At 52.6% G+C, this 19,648-nt stretch overlaps 1 protein-coding gene across 1 annotated transcript in view; it reads right to left on the bottom strand.

The window, feature by feature from the left end:
* Positions 1-19,648, bottom strand: part of SLCO2A1 (solute carrier organic anion transporter family member 2A1) — a 56,292-nt gene that overhangs the window by 35,171 nt on the left and 1,473 nt on the right. The window contains exons 4-9 of the mRNA XM_021712083.1: positions 15,615-15,733; positions 12,752-13,013; positions 12,182-12,292; positions 11,723-11,828; positions 11,042-11,279; positions 4,832-4,994 (exon numbers count right to left, since the gene is read on the bottom strand). Coding sequence (XP_021567758.1) covers positions 4,832-4,994; positions 11,042-11,279; positions 11,723-11,828; positions 12,182-12,292; positions 12,752-13,013; positions 15,615-15,733 — 999 coding nt within the window. The remainder of the gene's footprint in view (positions 1-4,831; positions 4,995-11,041; positions 11,280-11,722; positions 11,829-12,181; positions 12,293-12,751; positions 13,014-15,614; positions 15,734-19,648) is intronic.

The following is a 19,648-nucleotide window of genomic DNA, read 5'->3' as shown; positions in this document are numbered from 1 at the left end:
TGCTCCCTCACAAGCATCCTGCCCTCCACACACCCATCTCTACACACACATCCACCCTCACATGCACCTCCACCTTCACCTGCCCCCACACTTTTCCCCTCACACACCCCTCCACACTCCAAGGACCCCAGGTGGCTCACGTGGTCTAGGGAATGGGTCCCTCTCGGGGCCGGGCACTGTGTGTTCTCCACTGAGGACCCCGGGACTCCCCCATCCTATGCCTTCCACCACCCTCTTTCTCAGGGACACCTCGGGATGGGTGAGCAGGAGTGGGGGTAGCAACTTCACGAATAAAGGATTGGAAAGTGACTCCTTCCTTTCCCTCCTTGACCGCTCCAAAAATACAACCCATTCACCCCCCCTCAACCTCCAGGAAGCTTCCTGCCTGCAGCCTCCATTGTCTGTGTGTGGGCTGACTTCCTTCTGGACTTGGCCGGAGCTTCTTCCACAGGTTCCACCTCGTCCTACCAGACCTCGGTTTCCGAAGCTCCTTCTCTTATCTCCTGGGAGAACTGGTCTCATGTTGGCCCATTTCCCATCTATGAAAAATCTCTCTGTGCCTTCCAGAAGTGGTTTTGGAGGCTTTGGCTAGGTAGCTAGTCTTTTCTCCGAAGGCGCCAGGGCACATTTCCGGACCCCATTGACATTTAGAAAATCTAAACATCCCAAAATGTCTGCATGGCCTTTTTAAAATTAGCAATTAGCTGCTAAAGGTCTCCACGATTCCCACAATGTTCAGCCCTTCTTTAATTTTTTTTTTCCTAAAACACATAGTTACTCTTCATTTCCCATGTTCATTTCTGGAGCAGCTTGACTCCAAGGGGAAAAAGTCAGCAATCGACACGTGTAACAGGTCTGGGGGCCATTACTTATGAGTGGCAGATTTGAAATCCCCCAAGGGCAGGCAGACAGAAATGTGCTGATAACTGACACGGGACAAGCACCTGACGTAGGATCTCATTTTAAGTTGACTGTCAGAACACACTGAAAGTGAAGGTGTTATTACTCCCATTTTGTAGGTAAGGAAACAGAGATTCAGAAAGGTGGAGCAGCTTGCTAAAGAGACTTGGTAAGTAAGTGGCTGAGCTGGGATTCGAACACCGAAGTCCATGCTCTATCTGTCATACCTGACCACACCAACATGAGGGTAGGGGAAGAGAACGCCACAGCAGCCTAAGCCTCCACTGAGAGTAATCCTGTGGACTCACAGGTAGGCTGCAGCAGGGACCAGGCCAAGGGAGGGGCCTTGCTCCAAGCCAGAGTGGAAGACCTATGGTGATCACCAGAGAGAAGCTGCCTTCAGATGCCCTCAGGTCACCCAGCCCACAGCCAAGGGCTCTTCACAGTAGGTAAGGCGCTTTCTCCCTTGGGATCCATAGGGTCACCTCGTGTGCTCAACGTCACACATGTATTGTCCCACCACCATGGGGAACGAGAGCCGCCCCTTAATGATTCTGGCACGTGCCCACCACTGGGCTAGCTATGCATCCTCTCAGTCCTACAGTCCTATGAGGGATGAACTGAGACTCAGAGTCGAGAGGAAGTGGCCCAGGGTCCTAACACCAGGGAGTTCCAAAGCCCAGATTCAGACCAGGGAAAGCTTGGTTCCAGTAGACCATTCAGCTTCACACCGCCATTCAAGATGGAGTATTTAATGACAGGCGTTTGTTCCCGATGCCCTGCATGATTCAAAACTAAAGTTCCAGTAGGAAAACACTGGGGGTAGGAAGCACATCACAAACTTTCCATGAAGTGAGAGACTACGAGTATTTCAGCATAGCACACTGGCATCCAGCGTGCAGCCCCAGCTAGCTCCCACGGACGGGGCTCCTGGACCGAAGTCTGCTTCACCCCACCCCCGGCACCAGGAAGATGCCCTGAAGGTAGCTCAGCCCTGAAAGGCAAGCTGTGGTTCTTCTCACAACCCCTTCTGTCCACTCTCAGATGATTTTGGCTAAGACCACTGAGGTAAAGGCCGAAACAGTAGAGCGTTTCCCTGGCAGGGGGAGGGGCGAGGATTGTGGTGGGCTCAACCCAAACTGACCATCCCTAACAAGGAGCAGACCGAGGCCTGTCTCTAACCACCCTGCTGTGGCTGCTCTCCGTGATGCAAATGCCACCAGGATGTGGGCCCAGGCCGCAGGAGGCGACTCGCCAGGCTGAGCAGGAGACAGTGTGTGGCGCCTGGCAGGAGGCCCTCCCCTGGGCCTGGCCTCAGGGCCCCAGGCTTCATGTGGCGGTGGAGGGCAGGGACTGTGGGTCTGCAGGGACAGCAGTGCAGCTGGTCTTGGCCACACTGCTTTCTCAGAGGGTGGCCAGCAACGCCTTATCCAGACCAGGGGGAACGGAGATCATGGCGCTACCCCAGGGCTCGGGTCTGCCCCCATCTGCTGCACACTGGAAACAGGACTCAGGCCTCACACAGTCCAAGGAGATCTAGGCCACATGCATTTGTGAGAAATGACTTGTTTACCGGTGATTTATAAAGAGATGGGGAAGGAGTTCCATGACCAGAACCCAGCAAACATTTCATTAGTAGACACCCTATTCTTGTCCATTGTTTTCCCATTCCAACTTCCCTTTCCCTACCATCTCACAAACTGTAAGAAATCCCCTGTGCCATTCTAAGTGATTCATCTTTTGAGACTGGTGACTTTATTTTTTTTTATTTTTATTTTTTGAGTTGGAGTCTCACTCTGTTGCCCAGACTGGAGTGCAGTGGCCGCTCCCGGCCACCGCAGCCTCGACCTGCTGGGCTCTGGCGATCCTTCCACCTCAGCCTTCCACATAGCTGGAATTACAGGTGCGTGCTACCACGCCCGGCTGATTTTTTTATTTATTGTAGAGATGAGGTCTCGCTGCCCGGGCAGGTCTCGAACCCATGGGCTCAGGCCATCCACTCACCTCAGCCTCCCAAGGCGTGGGATTATAGGCTGAGCCACCGAGCCCGGCAAGACTGGTGACTTTTAAAAAGAGCCTGGCATTTAAGCAAGCCACAAACAATTATTCCCCACACATCCCTGGGTGGCTGATTTATCCTTGGATGCCTTCAACACCAATATGGCAGACTACAGAAGAACATCTATGGATGGGCCTCTTGCAGTTGCTTGTCACAAAGCCATAGCCACTTCCTACAGCCCTTAAAACAAGTGCAAATTCATCCCAAGCTAATATATGAACATACGATTAGATCCCAAGCAGTGATGTTTCTGGGGTGTCGAGTAAATGCAAACGCAAAACCATGCTGAAGGGCTATTTCCCAACTCAGACCACATATAATTTCTACAGAGGAAAAAAAATCACACTGCAAATGGCACATGGTCAAACATTATAGAACCGTCAAGGAGATAGTCCGTCGTGAACAAGAGCAAGTTCATACAAAACATTGGAGGCATTAATAGTCTCAAAACCTGAGTTAACAGAACAATATGGAAAATACTACCAAGCAAACAAACAAACAAAAAAACCAGAAGTCATAAGGAAACATCAAGGAACTATGTAAATAGAGCAGACATATTTGCAAAACTGATATGTAAGTAAGAACTTTTAGAAATTAACAAAATATATAATGTACAATGCAAAGAATGGGTTCAACACCAGTGAACAAAGCTAGAGAGAGACTAAGTGGATAGAAAGACATGCACTGAAGAATTTACCCAGGATGCAGCACAGATGAATAAAGAACTGAACGCTATGAAAGAGAGGTTAAGAGACAAGAAAGCCAGAAATAAAAATGTCAAGCATATATATAAAAGGAGTTCTAGGGAAGAGGATAAAGAAAACAGGGATGTGCAATATTAGGAATAATTTTGGCTGAGAGATTTTCACAATTTAAAAAAACACCTTAATTTTTGAAAGAAAGCACACTGAACTTCCAAACAGATAGGTAAAAATCAACCCATATTCTGATACCTGATGGTAGACATGCTGAACATCAAAGAAAAGAGAAAAATCTTAAATACAACTAGAGAGAAAAAAACAGGATACCCAAAAAGATGTGACAATTAGACTGATGGAGAAGTCCCAACACCATCAAGAAACACCAAAAGGCAGAGGTGTGGTAGCTTCGGTGCTGAGAAGAAATAACTATTGCTTAAAATCTTGTTTGTAGACAAACTCTAATTTAAGAGAAAGGGTAAAGTTGAGGTATTTTCGGGTAAAGACAGAGATTTTCTCACTCATGGGCCCATGGAAAGTAACACTAAAGAATATCCTTCAGGAAAAAGAAAATCGATCAATACCTGTTCACCTTGCTTCTTGCGGGGGGAAACTCAAGAAGCAAGGTGAACAGGTAAAGACAGGTAAAGACAAGATGGAAGGTGAGAGAGGACAATGGGCATTAACACATTGTAGGATCCTTATTTTGTTCTCTTGGAGAAGAGAGACATTCATGCGCTTCTGAGTTTGTTAAATCAGAGGTCAATGTCCAACGTAAGGGCAATGGTAAGGGACAGACTCAACATAGTAAACAAGATCAAGAGACCATAGATCGATGCGCTGTAACCCAAAGAAGGACAGAAGAATGTAAAAGTGTCACGAAGCGCTCGGAGATTCAGCATCGACAAGTCCACAGATCACATCCCACCCAGCCCCATGGCGGGCACTGCTGACAAGGGTCCCCAGTCAGGTGGAATTTGGGTCATTCGCAGCAGGAGGGGCTCCACGGGCTGCATACTCTTTCACACCGGAGCTCTGAGAGCTGCTCCATAAACTCTACAGACGTCAGTACCTTTTGAGCTTCAGATGTGCTTTGGGGAGAAATAAACCAATAGCTTTGTGAGATGCTTGCCCATTCCTTATCTCCTTGACGCAGGGGTTGGAAGCCACTCACCGGCGCTGGCCAAGGTGTACTGGTAGGGCTCCGAGAGGAAGTGAGGGAGGGTAAGGATGAAGGCGCCTGCAGCCAGGAGGAGACCCCCGATGCCAATCAGTCGTGGACGATGTACCCGGCTGCCAAAGTAGCTGACAAAGATGATGAGGATAGCATTGCTGATCTGTGAAAAGAGCAGAGGGGTCGAGTGAGACCACAGACCCTGTCCGTATAAACCCACAGAAGAGACCTGACCACCCCTTGCCCAGGATAAACAGGGAAGAGGCTACCCAGGGTGGCCGGGACCCAGGAAAGTCACAGTGTCACCCTTGTCCAGAGAGCCTCGCAGCGGCGCAAGCATGAACACTTTTAGCTTTCCCTCTGTTTCCAGTAACCCTTCTTGGCCTCCATCTTCTAGACCAGACCAAGGGAGGCATCTGGAGGCCACGAAAAACTCACAGCCTAAACTTCCACCACCTTAGGACCAAAACTTTGGGGCAAACCCAAAGAAGCCTCCAATCTCAGTTTGCTCCTAGGAATAAAACATGTCCCCTAATTAAACACCCAAGTTTAATTGGGTACTAATTAAAAGACTCAAGGGCTCTGGCTTTGTGGTGAGAATAACAAACAAGCAATATGCTTATCTCATGTAATCATGCAACAACCCTCATTTTACAGCTGACAAAATGGGGGCTCAGAATATTAAGTCACATGCCCACGACCCTGAGGGTAAGAGGTGGCTTGAGCTGGGCCTGCCTGACTCCAAAGCTCCCAGGCTTACAGGGTGTCCACAGCCTCCAGAGCGCGGGGCTTCGGCCGCAGCAGCTCTGCTACTATCCTGCATCAGTGACCTTTCTCCTGGGCCTGTTTCCCCTTGTGTAGGATGAAGTGAGGATCACAGCATCCTGCATCCCTGCCCAGCTGGAAACATCAGTAACTCCATGTCTTGGTGGTTCCTGGAGGGTGTGTTCTCTGAGCACCACCCAGAGCCAGGGAAGGAAACCCAAGACTCCAGTTCAGGAGCAGGGTCTTCACGGGTAAAAGGGGTCTCCATCCAAGGAGGTGGTTGTCTCCCCAGAACACAGTTCACCTGGACTGGAGGAGCCCTCTGAGTTCTCAGCCCTACCCTGCCCTGTCCACATCCCAGTCTCCTCTGGCTGGAGGTGTGGGTGTTCCTACCTCAGGAAACAGGGACTAGTGTCTCGGCACATGGCTCTTGCCAAGGTCACCCATGACCTCCTCATTGCCAAACCCACTCGTCCATGCTCTGTTCTCTTCTTACTTAACCCCTCGGCACCATTCAACTCAGCTGACCACCTCTTCCTTCCTGAAACACTTCTTTCCCCGAGTTGCCATGATACCACCTTCTTCTGGCTGCTTCTCCTCAGCTCCTAGGCTGGTCCTCCTCATCTCCCTGAACTCTCAACGTTGGGCCAAGAGCTCAGTCCCTGCATTCCGCTCTGTCCTGGAGAGCTCCTGTGGCCCATGGCTTCACATGCTCCCTGAGTGCTTCTCATTCCCACAGGCTCAGCACAGCCAAACTCTTACTCTCCTTCCTTCCTTGAAACCCAGTCCTTCCTCCCTAGTTCTCCTCATTCCGGTCAAGGGCACCTCCATCCTCCCAGTGGCTCAAGCAAAACACCCGAGCATCATCCTTGAGTTCTCTCCTGCCCACACTTCATCTTTCAGCAGATCCCACTGGCCGGACCTTCTGTAGCCACCCAGAAGCCAATAACTCCTCATCCTCCGCTGCTGTCTGAACGGCCACGGCGGGCTCCTCGCAGGGGCCCAGTCTCCACCCTGCTGTGTCCAAGCTCCACCCAGCAGTCAGAGGATTCTTGCTGCACCATCAGACCGTGTTCCCTCCCTCTGACTCTCCGGTGGTAAGAGGCAAAGTCTGTCCCAGGCCTCCAGAGCCCACACGGCCTGTCCCTCCTGTCGCCTCCCTGGTCTCCTCTCCTCTCTCCCTCCAACCAGCCATGTTGCCCCCAGCTGCCTCCAGCTGTTTTCCAAACACACCAGAAGCATCCCTCCTCACTCTGTACCTGCGGTTCCTTCTGACTTACGTCCTAGGGTCTCCCTTTTTCCTCACCAACCTCAGGCCTTGGTTAGACGGAACCATCTCATGAGGGCCCGTTTTCCCATCTCTTCATGGAAAACACACCCGCCATCCGATCCCTCACCACTTTGGCCCTGCCTCTCCCTCCCCCTCCATAACCTCCTCTCTCTTTAGAGTTCTCATCCTCATCGAATCTGCCATTGATTTCTCTCAATAAATACAGATTTGTCCTTAGAATGATAAACGGGCTGAGATTTTTGTCTGTCTGTTCGTTCCTGTCTCCCTGGCTCCTAGAACAGTGCCTGACACATACGTGGTGCTTATTAAATATTTGTTGAACCGGCCGGGCAAGGTGGTTCACCCCTATCATCCCAGCACTTTGGGAGGCTGAGGTGAGAGGATTGCCTGAGCCTATAGGTTCGAGACCAGCCCGGACAACTGGGCGAGACCTTACCTCTATGATAAATAATAATTTTTAAGAATTAGCTGGGCATAGTGGTGCATGCCTGTGGTTCCAGCTACTTGGAAGGCTGAAGTAGAAGGATCGCCTGTGCCCAGCAGGTCGAGACTGCGGTGACAGAGTGAGACTCTGACTCAAAAAAAAAAAAACTTGGTGAACAAATGAATGTTTTTCTCATGATGAGGATGTAGCAGCCCAGGAAACCCCTCTGGTACGGCCAAGAGCCAGGCGATTTACGGCAAATAGAAACAGGGGGTGTGAAGGGGTGTGAGGAGGGCTTGGCCCAAGCCAGAGCTGTTCCCATGCCCAGAGGTGGAAATAGGACGTCCCGAGAACTCTATCTGGAAAGAACTGTATTCTTTTTGTTTTGTTTTGTTTTTTGAGTTGGAGTCTCACTCTATCACCCAGACTGGAGTGCAGTGGCCATGGACACTGCAGCCTCGACCTGCCGGGCTCCGGAGATCCTTCCGCCTCAGCCTTCCAAGTAGCTGGAACTACAGGCACACGCTACCACGCCCGGCTAGTTTTTGATTTATTGTAGAGATGCGGTCTCGCCAAGTTGCCCAGGAGGGTCTCGAACCCCGAGCTCAGGCAATCCACCGAGCCCGGTCAGAACTGTATTCTTACTCTTTTAGATTCATGGATTTCCTGCTTGTTTCCCCATGGTTTTTCACGAAGTGGTTGTTCATGTCAGATCATATCAGCTATGCCAACTGCCTGACTTTAAAAGGTCTGGGGGAGGAATGGTGGCGGTCCTGAAGAGGGACGCTAGGAGGGGGTGGTGGGGGTGTCTGGGCCCTACCCATCTGGAGAGGCCCTTCCATGCTCTCCCAGGGCCTGGGCATGTGTCCCCATGGAAGCCGGACCTCCACAGGTGTGAAGGCTGATGCTGGCTTAAGACTTTATTCTCAAACTTTTCTTCGGCTGCTGAGTCTCTTTAAAAGCAAAAACATTTTTCCCTAATAGAAAACAAACTCCCCAAATGCAGCTCTCTGGCTGAGAAGAAGGCCTCAGGTTTCTGTCCTACCACCCCAGAGAGGCCCCTAAAGCAGGAGTTGCTGTGAGACCCTCTGAAAGCGGCTACAGAGCCCATTTGCAATATGTCCCCGCCCCTCCTTGTCTCGACTCAAAGGGGCACGAGAGAGGACAGTGGTCAACTCTGCCGCTCGGCCCTGGCCTTCGGGAGAAGACCAGAGAAGCTGCTGCTTCACAGGCTGAGATGCCCCTTGCCTCCACTCCCTGACCGAGTTCTTCTCATGCTTGCCCAGCTGGGTCTCCCCTCTTCGCCTCACCTGCTGGGCCCCGAAGGCTCTTGGGACTGTGAGTTGCAGCCCCAAGGTTCCCGCCCTGGAGGCTAGCTGCACACTCCGCGGCCCAGACGACCTCATCATCTGCCGCCACCAGGCCACCAGGTTGGCTCTCTTCTCACATGCCCCGGGCTTCACACTTCACACACAGTCTCTCTCTCTCTCTCTCTCTTTCTCACACACACACACACACACACACACACACACACACATACACACACACACACACACACACACACAGAGAGAGATGCACACAGTCACACACAAACACTCAGACACACAGAATCCTTAGGGCAGAGGAATGAGCTCTCAGATGGTATTTGCTTCAACTAACACCCCTAGCCATGCTCTAAATTCAAATCCTTGAAAAGTTCATCTGAGATTGGGAAAGAAGGTTTAAGGGTGAGTTATTTTCTATTTTCCATCCAACCGCAGCCCCATTATATCCCTTCACTGCCTCGCCCAATCCCTGCCGTAAGCAGACCCTGCTACGTGTCCCTGCCCGTTCCTTCCAGCCCTGTAGAAACCCAATTGCTCCTGGGTCCACAGTTTTGTTCCAAGCACAGAGACAACATGAATAAAAATGCAACCATGGGCATCACAGATTTGGATGCTCTCTGGACCGAGGTGAAAGAGGAAATGCCTTGCAAGCCAGCTCTGTCTTTGGTGAGTGAGGGGCCTGGAACACTGTGCTGAGTGAGATTCAACAGCTGGGTCTGGAGTCAGAGGACAGGGACTGTGGGTGATGCCCGCCAGGGCCATGGAGGAGGACTGTGGTGTCACAGATGTCAGAGATTTGTTTTCCCTGATGTCCTGGGAAAGGACATGTGCTGGGGCGTTATCAAGTCACAGCCCCAGAGGAGGGCCATTCTGGGCAGACACCGGGGCCCTGTCCTAGAGGAGGACACAGCCCACATGGTGAGGTGGAATGGTCACCAGACATCATCAGTAAGCTCAGGACAGACACACAACCAGAGACACAGGCACACACAGACACCCACAGAGACAGACAGACACACATCTGCACGGAAGCGGCAAAGGCACACACATGGCCTGGGAGTTCAGAGGAGGAGGTCTGAGGCCATCAGGCCAGCAGGGATGATTCAGGTAGGTGGCAGGACTGTGTGTGAGTGTGTGTGTGTGTGTGTGTGTATGTGTGTGTGTGTGTGTATGTGTACACACGTCATACATATGGGGAACAGCCCAGGGTTGGGGAGCACGTGCAGAGGCCAGAGGGCCATGTACGGCCAAGGAACTGAAGGTGTAGTGGACAGGCCTGAGTACGTGGCTGACGGACCCGGTCAGACCCTAACCCTAACCTGAACCCTAGCCCTAGCCCTGACCTCATGGTGTGGCCGGCCAGGATGGAGTACGCAGGTTTCCTCTGCTGGAAAAGGTGGCCGTGTAGACGGCCTCCTAGCTGTGCCAGGAGAGAGACAGACACAGAACAGGGGCCCTGGGGGCACTGCTGTGTGGATCGTGAAGAGCAGGGAAGGGTGAAGGGCAAGGTTACTTCCAGTAGGAGCAGACTTGGGAAGGGGAGGCTGGAGAGGGAGGCTGGGACAGGAAATACCCACCTTCTTTGACAGCTGGGCCTCAGCCAGCACCGTCGGGGGCACCGCCCAGGCTTGAGATCACTGCCCCCACCTGAGCCTCACTAAGTCAGAGGAAGAGCTCGTGACGCTCCAGAGGAGGGATGAGCTGGGGAGGAAGCCACTGCCTTGATGGGAAGAGGAACTGAAGAAGAGGGAAGCTGGCCCGGGCACCTCAGCTCCTGCCCCAGGAGCCCTGCCCTCTGATGGCTCATGCCCTCAGCCCAGCCTGCCTTCCTCCGACTGGGACATGCAGTCACGAAGGGATTGTGGGACGTGCTGGGAGGTCACTGAGCTCTGGCCCCAGCTGAACGTCAAGGCCATTAAGGAGCTCTGGTTCCTGTGACCCTCAGGAGACAGGAGACGCCTGGGTTGGGGCTGTTTCCCACCTGCACGCCTGGGTGCGTGCTCCCTGGACTTTGGATGACGCAGAGGCCACACAAATGTGTGGATTGCCACGTAATTCACTCAGAGGCCACGAGTCTGCACACTAGCAAGCCACGCACACTGGGAGTCACACATTCTCATCTGTGAAGTGGGTGCGTGCAGAGTACCCGCTCCAGGACTGCCGTGGGGAGACCCTGGGTGAGGCGTGGGGCGTTCCCTTCAGTACCTGGCGCAGGTCAGGCCTCGGGAAACGGAGCTGCTCTCCCTGTGCCCCGTAACCCTCCCTGTCCCCGTTCCCTGACCCCACTCAGGGGGAGGCCTGCACCCTGCATGCACATTCCCCAGCCCTTGTCCCGCTGCGTCTCCTGGGTCCTGCGGTCAGGGGGTGCACAGGTGGGGTCAGACAGGCCAGTGCCTCCCACTTACCTCGTTCAGGCTGGAAATGAGGCCCGAGGAGGAGCTGGAGAGCCCGAAGCGCTTCTCGATGGTGGTGAGACTGCTCTTGAAGTAGGCGCTGTACAGAAGCTGGCACAGCTGCAGCAGGCCTTGACAGAGCACGAACACCTGGGGACAGCGACCGCGTGAGGCCTCCGACGACCCTCCCGCCCGGCACCCTCCTGCCTCGTGTCTGGGGCCCAGCAGCCTCTGTTTCCTCACCCGTCCTCTGGGAATACTCACCCACAGGATCCGAGGGGGGGTGTCACCATGGCCACACCGTGTCCCACCCCCCAGAAGCACTGCAAGAGTGCTGACCACCCTGTCATGACCGCATTCCTATCACTGCTGTCATAAATGGCCCAGGGGGACCATGGAGGCATGATGACAGGCAGAGCTGGAGAGTCACCCCCACAGAAGGGCCTGACAGAGCAGCTGAGCATCTTGGCTGGTTCCCAGCACGCCGGGTGCCTCCTGGGCTGCCGAGCACACTCCTCCAGGCCCTAAATGTCCCCCCCCCGGGAAATGGACTTCCAGGGGAGGCCCAAGCCCCAGGTGGTCCCCTCTCTCAACCTGCCCTCCGTTCTGTAAGGCACCATGATGCGGTCCCTGAGTCACCTGGTTTGAATGAATGAATGGCCCCATTCATGCCCTCACCCAGCTTGTCATTACCTCTTATCAGAGGTGTCTATGCTGCGCCCTGAACGAACAATCAAGGCCTCGGGGAAGGGGTTGAGGCCGGAGGTCTCGGTATCCACCCCACCTGGAAAGACTTGTCCTGTGGGTACCGAGCAAATGTGAGTTCCTTGGCTGATGGGGACAGAGACACACGAGAGAGGGCAGGGGAAGGGTGTGATGGCGTCCTAAGCCAGCTCCAGGCTGAGTTCTGGTACTCCTGGGTTCTAGGTTGTGGGGTGGGCTGCACAGGCTCCGAGCATCCTTGGAAGGTGCCCTGCTAGGTCATGCTTTTCCTCCAGGGAAAGGCGGGTGGCATTTCATAGGATACTCTTCCCCTGAATAAAGGGCTGGCATGGCAGGAAAGCCACCGGGGCTCTGTCTTCTTTTCCATTTCCTTCCAAAGCCGAGTCTACCCTCTACAGGCTCCCTCACTCCTGGCAGTGGGTCGCCTACCTGCCAGGGCAGAGCCTTTGCAAGGCCAGCTTGGGGCTTGTGACAGAGCCTGGAACTCACTACCTGTCGTTGTGTAGCTCACAGCCCCCAGGTCTGAGGAGGTCATTATACCTGCAAGTCCAGACACCGCTTCAAACCACCACCTGCCCTGAGGTTGCATGGCCCCTGGCTCCTCACCGGAGGCTGGAGGATACCTCCCTGAAGAGCCTCCTCTGGGCTTCGCCTCATGTATTGGAACTCTTCCTAACTTTGCAAGAAAAGTATTTTTGAAAGTCACTTTGTTCGGCTCCCTTTCCCCAATTGGGGAAACTGAGGTTCAGGTGGGGGAACCCCACTGCCCAGCACAGTGCCCTGCATGGAGTAAGCATTTGGGGGCTTTAGATGCAGGTCACCTGAGTGAGGTAACCAGGCTCACTCAGTTGTTCTTAATGGCTCTTTGATTCAAAACCACATGGATGGCGGAGGTGGGGGTGTCTTTGAAATACAGAGGCTGGGCCCAAACCAGACCTGCTGAATCAGAATCAGTGGGCGTGAAACTCGAAATGCGTTGTTTTGAAAAGTTCCACCTACAGCGTCTGGGGGGCGGCATGGGTTTTGGTCCCTGGACTCGAAACATGTTCTGCTCTGACCATCTGTGTAGAGGGTAATACGTGACGGATCCAAAAAGGAAAAGCAAAGCACCGAGCAGGCGTTGCCACGCTGAGGCTGATGGAAAGGCAAGAGCCTGAGAAGCTAAGGGAACGCTGCACACAACAGTGACAGGGATGGAGCTGTCAACGTCCTGGTTTCCACGGACTCGGACATCAGAGCACACTTGAGCCTGGAGAATCTCCTGGGCCAAGCCAGACTCAGGAAAGGGGCCATCTGACTCAGATGCCAGGCCCCCCTCCTCTGACTATCCCTTAGAGGCTGACGCCCCTCAAGCTCGGTCTGTGGACTCCTTCCCTGGACAGGTATCCTTTTTACACAAGTTCACGCCCACCCCATTTTTTGTAAAACCACGGCACCCAATCTCAGCTCATTCAGAGCTTCCCAAGAGCTCTGCACACAGGGCCCCCACGTCTACCGGATGCATCCACCTGGACACGCTCGGACCCCTCAGACTCAGGTCTCACCACATCCCCCCCCACACACACCGCTCCTCCTTTGCCTTCCTGCCCATCACCTGCACTCAGTTTTCCCCTCACCCCAGCACTCACCCCCTTGCTGGGGCCTGGGAGCTCTTCTTGGTCCTTCCATCTTTGATCCCTGCCCTCCCCTCCGGTGTCCCCTTGGCTCGAGCCCTCACCATCTCTCCCCAGATTCCTGCAGCCATCCCTTCAAGTCTTCCACCCCACCGCCCCAGAGGGAGTTTCCTCGAGCACAAATGGGAGCGGGTCACACCTAGATGGACATCCCTGGCTCCCCGATTCCTACAGGGTAAAAAGCAATGTCCCAGGCACGATATCCCAGGCGCTATGGGGCCTGGAGCCTGTCTGCCTCTTTGGCTGCACACCTTGCCAAGGCCAATCATACTTTGCAAAGATGGCCACACCAAGCCCTCCATCACGTCCACCTCTTGCAATGACACTCCAGTAAGAGCAGAGGTCGGTGTGCTCTCACCCTGAGGAGTGGCCAACCTTACTACCGGCTTCTGATAAAGGGAATGAAGCAGAAGTGATGCTATATGACCTCCGAGGCTAGGTCCTAAAAGCGGATAGAGAATTTGTCTGGTTCTCTCTCCCCCGGGGACCCTTAGGACCCGGACACCATGTTGTAAGGAAGGCCAGTCTTCCGCATCCATGGAGAGGCCACGTGTTGGTGTTCAGCCGACAATCCCAGCTCAGGTTTTGCTCCTCAGCCTTGGTACTGAGTGGACCTTCGGCTGACTCTAGTCCCAGCCTTAGATGCTGAGCAGAACAGAAATGAGCTATCCCCAGGGAGCCCAGTACGGACTGCAGATTTTGTCGGCACTGTGGTAAGAGTTGGGTTGCTCTGGTCTACAGCATTAGACAGCTGTGACACCTGCTGCCGTACGCTTGCCCTCCACACACACCTCTAGGCCACACTCAAGGCTCTCAAAGTTCCCTAAGCACGCACACACACACCGTCCATGTCCCCTGTCTTTGCTCATGGTCTTCCACTTCTTTGTCTGGCTAACTCCCCCGCCTTTCAGGAACAGCATGGAGCCCACCCAGCATGGGGCTCAGCTGCGTGTCTAATTCAGGGCTGCTTCTAAAACCCAGCACCCTCTGCGGACTTCTGCACAGAAGCATCCAGAAGGCTCGGCATGTGGCAACAGCAAGAACAGCATCCGGCAGGGGAGCGAGGACTGTCACGACAGCCTTGGGAGGGACAACACGGGCTGGGTAGGCCAGGCCGGGCAGCGGGCATGTGGGCAAGGACTAGACTGGAGGGCTTCTGCAGGGGCTGGGTTGACAAGGCTTTCATTGATCCGAGTGGAAGGGAAGGGGTCGTGTTTCCTGCCTGAGGGCCAGGAGAGGGGCAGAGCCATGAATGTGTGGTGACAGGCTCAGCGGGACAGTTTCTGAAAGGGTTTAGTCTTTTTGCCTCAACATAGCCATTAGAAAGCGTTCAGACATTCTACTGCAGGATAAACAGTAGCCTATCCCATCCCCCTCTGCAAATCTCCTTCACATGCAAGACCAGGACAGCCTAACGGTTCATGGTTTAGCATAATAATCTCTAGTAAACTTTTGACTCCTTGTCAAGGCTAAGGTCGTAAGAGCTTGTGAGTTGCAAATGTCTAACAAGTCCCTTGCAGGAATCTAACCCCCAAGGGTTAACCTCATCAGCCCTCTGTGAACTATGTGACACAGATAAGCCCCACCATGGTAGCAATCATGTGACTAACCCACCCATCTGCCTGCTGTCCATGCCCTGACATCATCAGTACCTGCGCTTGTCTGCCCCTTTGTGATGACGTGGAAGCAGACCACCACCCAATCACCTTAATGATCCTCCCCCGTCTAGGGGAATGGTAAAAAGGACTCAACTACAAGCAACAGTGGCCATTGCCTTGCGTGAGTCTGGTGTGGCCATGTGCCCTTTGAGCCATGGCTGTCGCCACGCTTCCTGGCTTAGGTTTCCTCCCCCACCTTGGGGAGGTGAATCTTCTCTCTCCCTTCTCTTTCTCTCTCTAATTTACTTTTAAATAAACTTTTCTTTCTTAACCTTTTTGTGTGTTGCAATGCTTTGCATCTACTCAGATCTCTGGGTTGCCAACGCGCACCTCCGGCTTGCCAGCCCTGGCAGTTTCAGAGCACTTGAGCTTCTGAGCATTAACTTCAGAAGAGACCAGTCTCCTCTGCCCACATTAGTAATGAATTAACAGGGGTGACTAACCACTACCAACCTCCCCAGCTGTCTTCTAAGGGGAAGACGGGGATGTGGGAAAGAAAATCTGTCTCAGCTCTCTTCCTGAAAGACACACCTTTGAGTGCAGAAACACCCCCACTTTCTCCCCTCTCCCCGCTACGAGGTGGGAGACTCTGGCCAGTGCCACTAGCTCCTTTCCCACTGCTGTCACCTCGTAGGGGACAGCTTTGGCCCCTGCAGCCCAGTGGGGTCTGGGTGCCTCATGGGACCCTGGTGGAAGTGCTGGTATGTATCTCAACCCCTGGGCTCACTCAGTGGACATGGCAGCTGGAGAGGAATCACATCCCGGGCTGCAGGGGAGTGAAGAGGAGGGGGGAAATGCCCGGAAAAGAGAAATGAGTCAGTGGATGATCTGACAAGGCCATTCAGGGGCATGGCCATCTGGCCTCACACACTGGGCTTATGCGTGCGGGGCCATGGGACCAGGACCCAGGCATTTCAAGCTTTCCAGGTACCTGCTAATGGCCAGTGTGAGATGGAACAAGAAACAACACTGGACAGATGACACAGAAACCCATCCAGGAGGACATGAGTTTAAGGGTAATGGGAAGTGACTGGGAAGGGACTGGGAAGAGGAGGACACGGCTTGCTCGCTGGGTTGCAGCCCACCTCCCCATCCTTGAGGCAACGTGGTGCTGTGGTTTTGGAGCTGAACAGGACTCAGCAGTTCAGATCCTGGCTGTCAGGAACGCGTGACCTTCGGCTACTGATGTGACCTCCCTGACAGCAGCTTCCCGTAGGAGACAGTAAACGGGAGCTGTGCCGGACACCTGAGCTGTTGTGAGGCTTGCAGAGAGTGTGACCAAGACCCTGGCACCCTGCCTGGCCCACACCCTCCCTGGGGAGTGCTCCACATTCCGGAGAGTTATTCAGTAAGTTGAGGCTTCCTTCATGCCCAACCCCCCACCCTCACCTACCCACCGTGATTTAACTTCTCCTTTGCTTCCATTTTTCCCGTGGTATGAGAACTTGAGACTAGAATTTCCCACAGTATGTGACACAGAACACCACTTGCTCGAGATTCTTCAAGCCAAACAGGCTACCGGAGGAAAAAAGTTCAGAAAACATTGCATACTAAAATCCTCCCACGTGAATATTTGCAATCGCATTAGCATATGGAAGGCGCTGGGTTCTTCAATGAAGACCTGGGTGACTTGGTTTAACCCAACTCTCTCCATACTTTAACTATGTGACCCTCTATGCCCACACCTATCACTACCATCTTTTTTTTTTTTTTTTGAGTTGGAGTCTCACTCTGTCGCCCAGACTGGAGTGCAGTGGCCGCTCCCAGCCCCTGCAGCCTCGCCTGCTGGGCTCCGGCGATCCTTCCGCCTCAGCCTTCCGAGTAGCTGGAACTACAGGCGTGCGCTACCATGCCCGGCTGATTTTTTGATTTATTGTAGAGATGAGGTCTCACTAGATACTTGCATTCTGCGGAATATACTTTAGGGAAAGATAACACGCTTCTTTAAGAAAGCGCCTCTAAGAATTTGAGCCTTGCGATTCCTTCACAAAAGGAAAAAAAAAAATACAAAGATGTATAACATAGGCTGTCTTATCTTCTTTACAATAGTATACCATCATTTTCCATCTCCTTGCTCTATTTTTTTTTCACGGCATTTATCGCTTCCTAAAATTACATCAGGCATTTGATTTATCATTTACTGACATTGCCTCCCAGCAGAATACAGACCCCATGGTAGAAAGATGATGTGTGTTTTTTAGGACAAATCCCCAGTGTTCGAAGCAATGCCCGGTTCACAACTGGGCTCCATTGTCTAGTGAACAAGGTGTCCTGAAAGTGCCCTGACGGATAAGCCGCGCTCCAAGTATCCATCCCTCAGGCGCCATTCTGGAAGCTGCAGATTCTTTCCAGTGATCTGCCCTCATCTTTTGTAAATTTCCCCTTCGGCACTGCCTTCCAAAGATCTACAAGCCACACAATTCACAAGGCACCAAACGGCATTTGTCAGTCAGCTACCCTGCTTACTCACTTGACTGGAGACTAAATCGCTTCTGGAGATCTGTAAACCCAAACTAAAAAGTGGAGGATTTGCAGTTATGCGTAAAGGGACTTTCTAGTGTGGTGGAGACATTGTACATTTTTATTGTAGTGGTATCCATGCAGTATATACACGTGTCAAAACTCATCCTGCACTTCAAGTCTGTGCATTTTGTTCTATGTAAGCTACACCTCAATAAAGTTGGCTGAAGAAAAAAAAATCATTTGGAAAAAAAGATTTGCAGTCACGAAGGTATTCAAAATAATGTTCTGAGGCTTTGAAGGAAATCCACAAACAGGTTTCTGTTTTTGTTTTTTAAAAACTATGAGCATTGGTAACGTCATTGGAATACATTTGTTTGTTCAAGGGGCCCGCTTTGAAAGGTTCAAAACCCATGCAAATATCCAGGTTTGTGTGTGTGAGCACTAATGTAAACATACAGGTTGACAAGGATGTGTGTGTGTTCAAGTAAACGCATCGCTAGAGGCACATCTTATAGAAGGAAGCTGGCAGAAAAGCCTCCCGGAAGGAGGCAGCCCTTCTGCAGGGCAGGGCAGGCAGGCGGCCTCAGACTTTTCAACGTGAGCACGGTCTTGCCCAGGGCTTCTCCTCTCTCCAGTCCTAACAAGCGCGAGGCAGAAAGGCAGAGAGCAGGGAAGCAGAGAAAACGGAATGGCCATGAAGGTCTTTCTTCTAATAAAGAGGGGACGTTGATCGCCTGGGCCAAAGAGCTAAGGGCACAGAGAGGGCCAGGTCCCAGCCACACTTCAGCACCATACGCAACACGGCCGCGAAGGGTGAGCCACAGCACAGGAAGGGAACCCCACGCCCCAGGACACGAAGGGCCAGAGGACAGTCCAGACCCGGACTCTCTTCGTCCGTGTGTGCATGACCTTTTCCAGACCAGACACTGGAGCTGAGACTCAAGAGGCATCTAGGCATGGCTACAGAGACGCCAGGCCGACGATCTGAAATGTGATCCCGCCGGGTTATCACCTGTTTAATGACTGACTCTGCTGTCAACCCACGCAAAGCCTGGAAGGCAAAACTCAAGAAAATTTCCCTGATGCCTTGTGTCCACCAGGATGTGACTTCTCGGAGGGGATTCAATGCACTGAAGGAGCCCCAGAGGGAAGGACCCCAAACACCCTGATCTCTGGTCTCACAGCCAACTGGAATTTCACCTGTCCTTAAAATCTCTTTCATTTCTTGACATCTTTTAATTTTTTTTTTAAATCCATGTAACACATGAATATGTTTAAAATATCAAGTAGCCTGTGTGGGCTTTGAATGACAAAGCCCAGCCCTGCTCTCAGGTCCAGTCCACCACCAGTCCTGTAGGTGGGGGACAGCTGTTGCTGCCTTTAGCTGTTAGTTTTGCTGTTGGCCTCATACATGCATCTCCAAATAATGCGCTTGTTCGGCATTTCCCCAACTTACCACTTTAGGGTGAGTGCGGTTACCAAAGAGGATTTAGCACACCTAGGCTCACATCTCCCCTCCCCTCTCTCCCCACTCCTCTTGACTTTTAATAGTTCCATCAGTGTTTGTATGATTGTTAGGCCGCTTTGCGGGCAGTGAGCTGGGAGCCAGAGGGGCAGGGCTTTTCTGCTGGGTACGCACCCTCACACCAGCTGATCGTTCTCTCAACGATCAGGAGAGAAGGTTGCCTGTGTCTTCCCTGGGATAAAGGCTGTTCCATACCAACACTGCAGGGTTTCCTCCATTTCTTCTGCCATGCCTGCCAATTCTGACTTGGTGGCCTCTCCGGGGCTGTGCCCAGCCCGAGAACACCCTACTCCTGCTGGCGGCATCACACACTGAGGGCCTGCATTCCTTCCTTCTGTCTCCAGCAACACTTCCCGCTACCGTCCGTCCTGCTGAAATTATTGAAATCTTTCACTTGTAGTCTCTCTCCTTTTAAACTTTTTTGTTATTGATTTTTATTGGTTATTTTTAATTCATTACTTTTATTATAATGGAGGCGTTGGCGAGAAAGAGAAACAAACATGTGCTCGATCTGCCATCATGAATCATCTTGAACCAATCTCTTTCCTAGTGCTTAGCCTAACAGACAAATCACTCT

Source organism: Carlito syrichta, unplaced genomic scaffold (genome assembly GCF_000164805.1).
Source record: "Carlito syrichta isolate Samal-C Ts95f unplaced genomic scaffold, Tarsius_syrichta-2.0.1 Scaffold303058, whole genome shotgun sequence".
Classification (NCBI taxonomy): Eukaryota; Metazoa; Chordata; class Mammalia; order Primates; family Tarsiidae; genus Carlito; species Carlito syrichta.
Note: the sequence above shows the minus strand (reverse complement) of the source record. Positions and strands in the feature narration are given on the sequence as shown.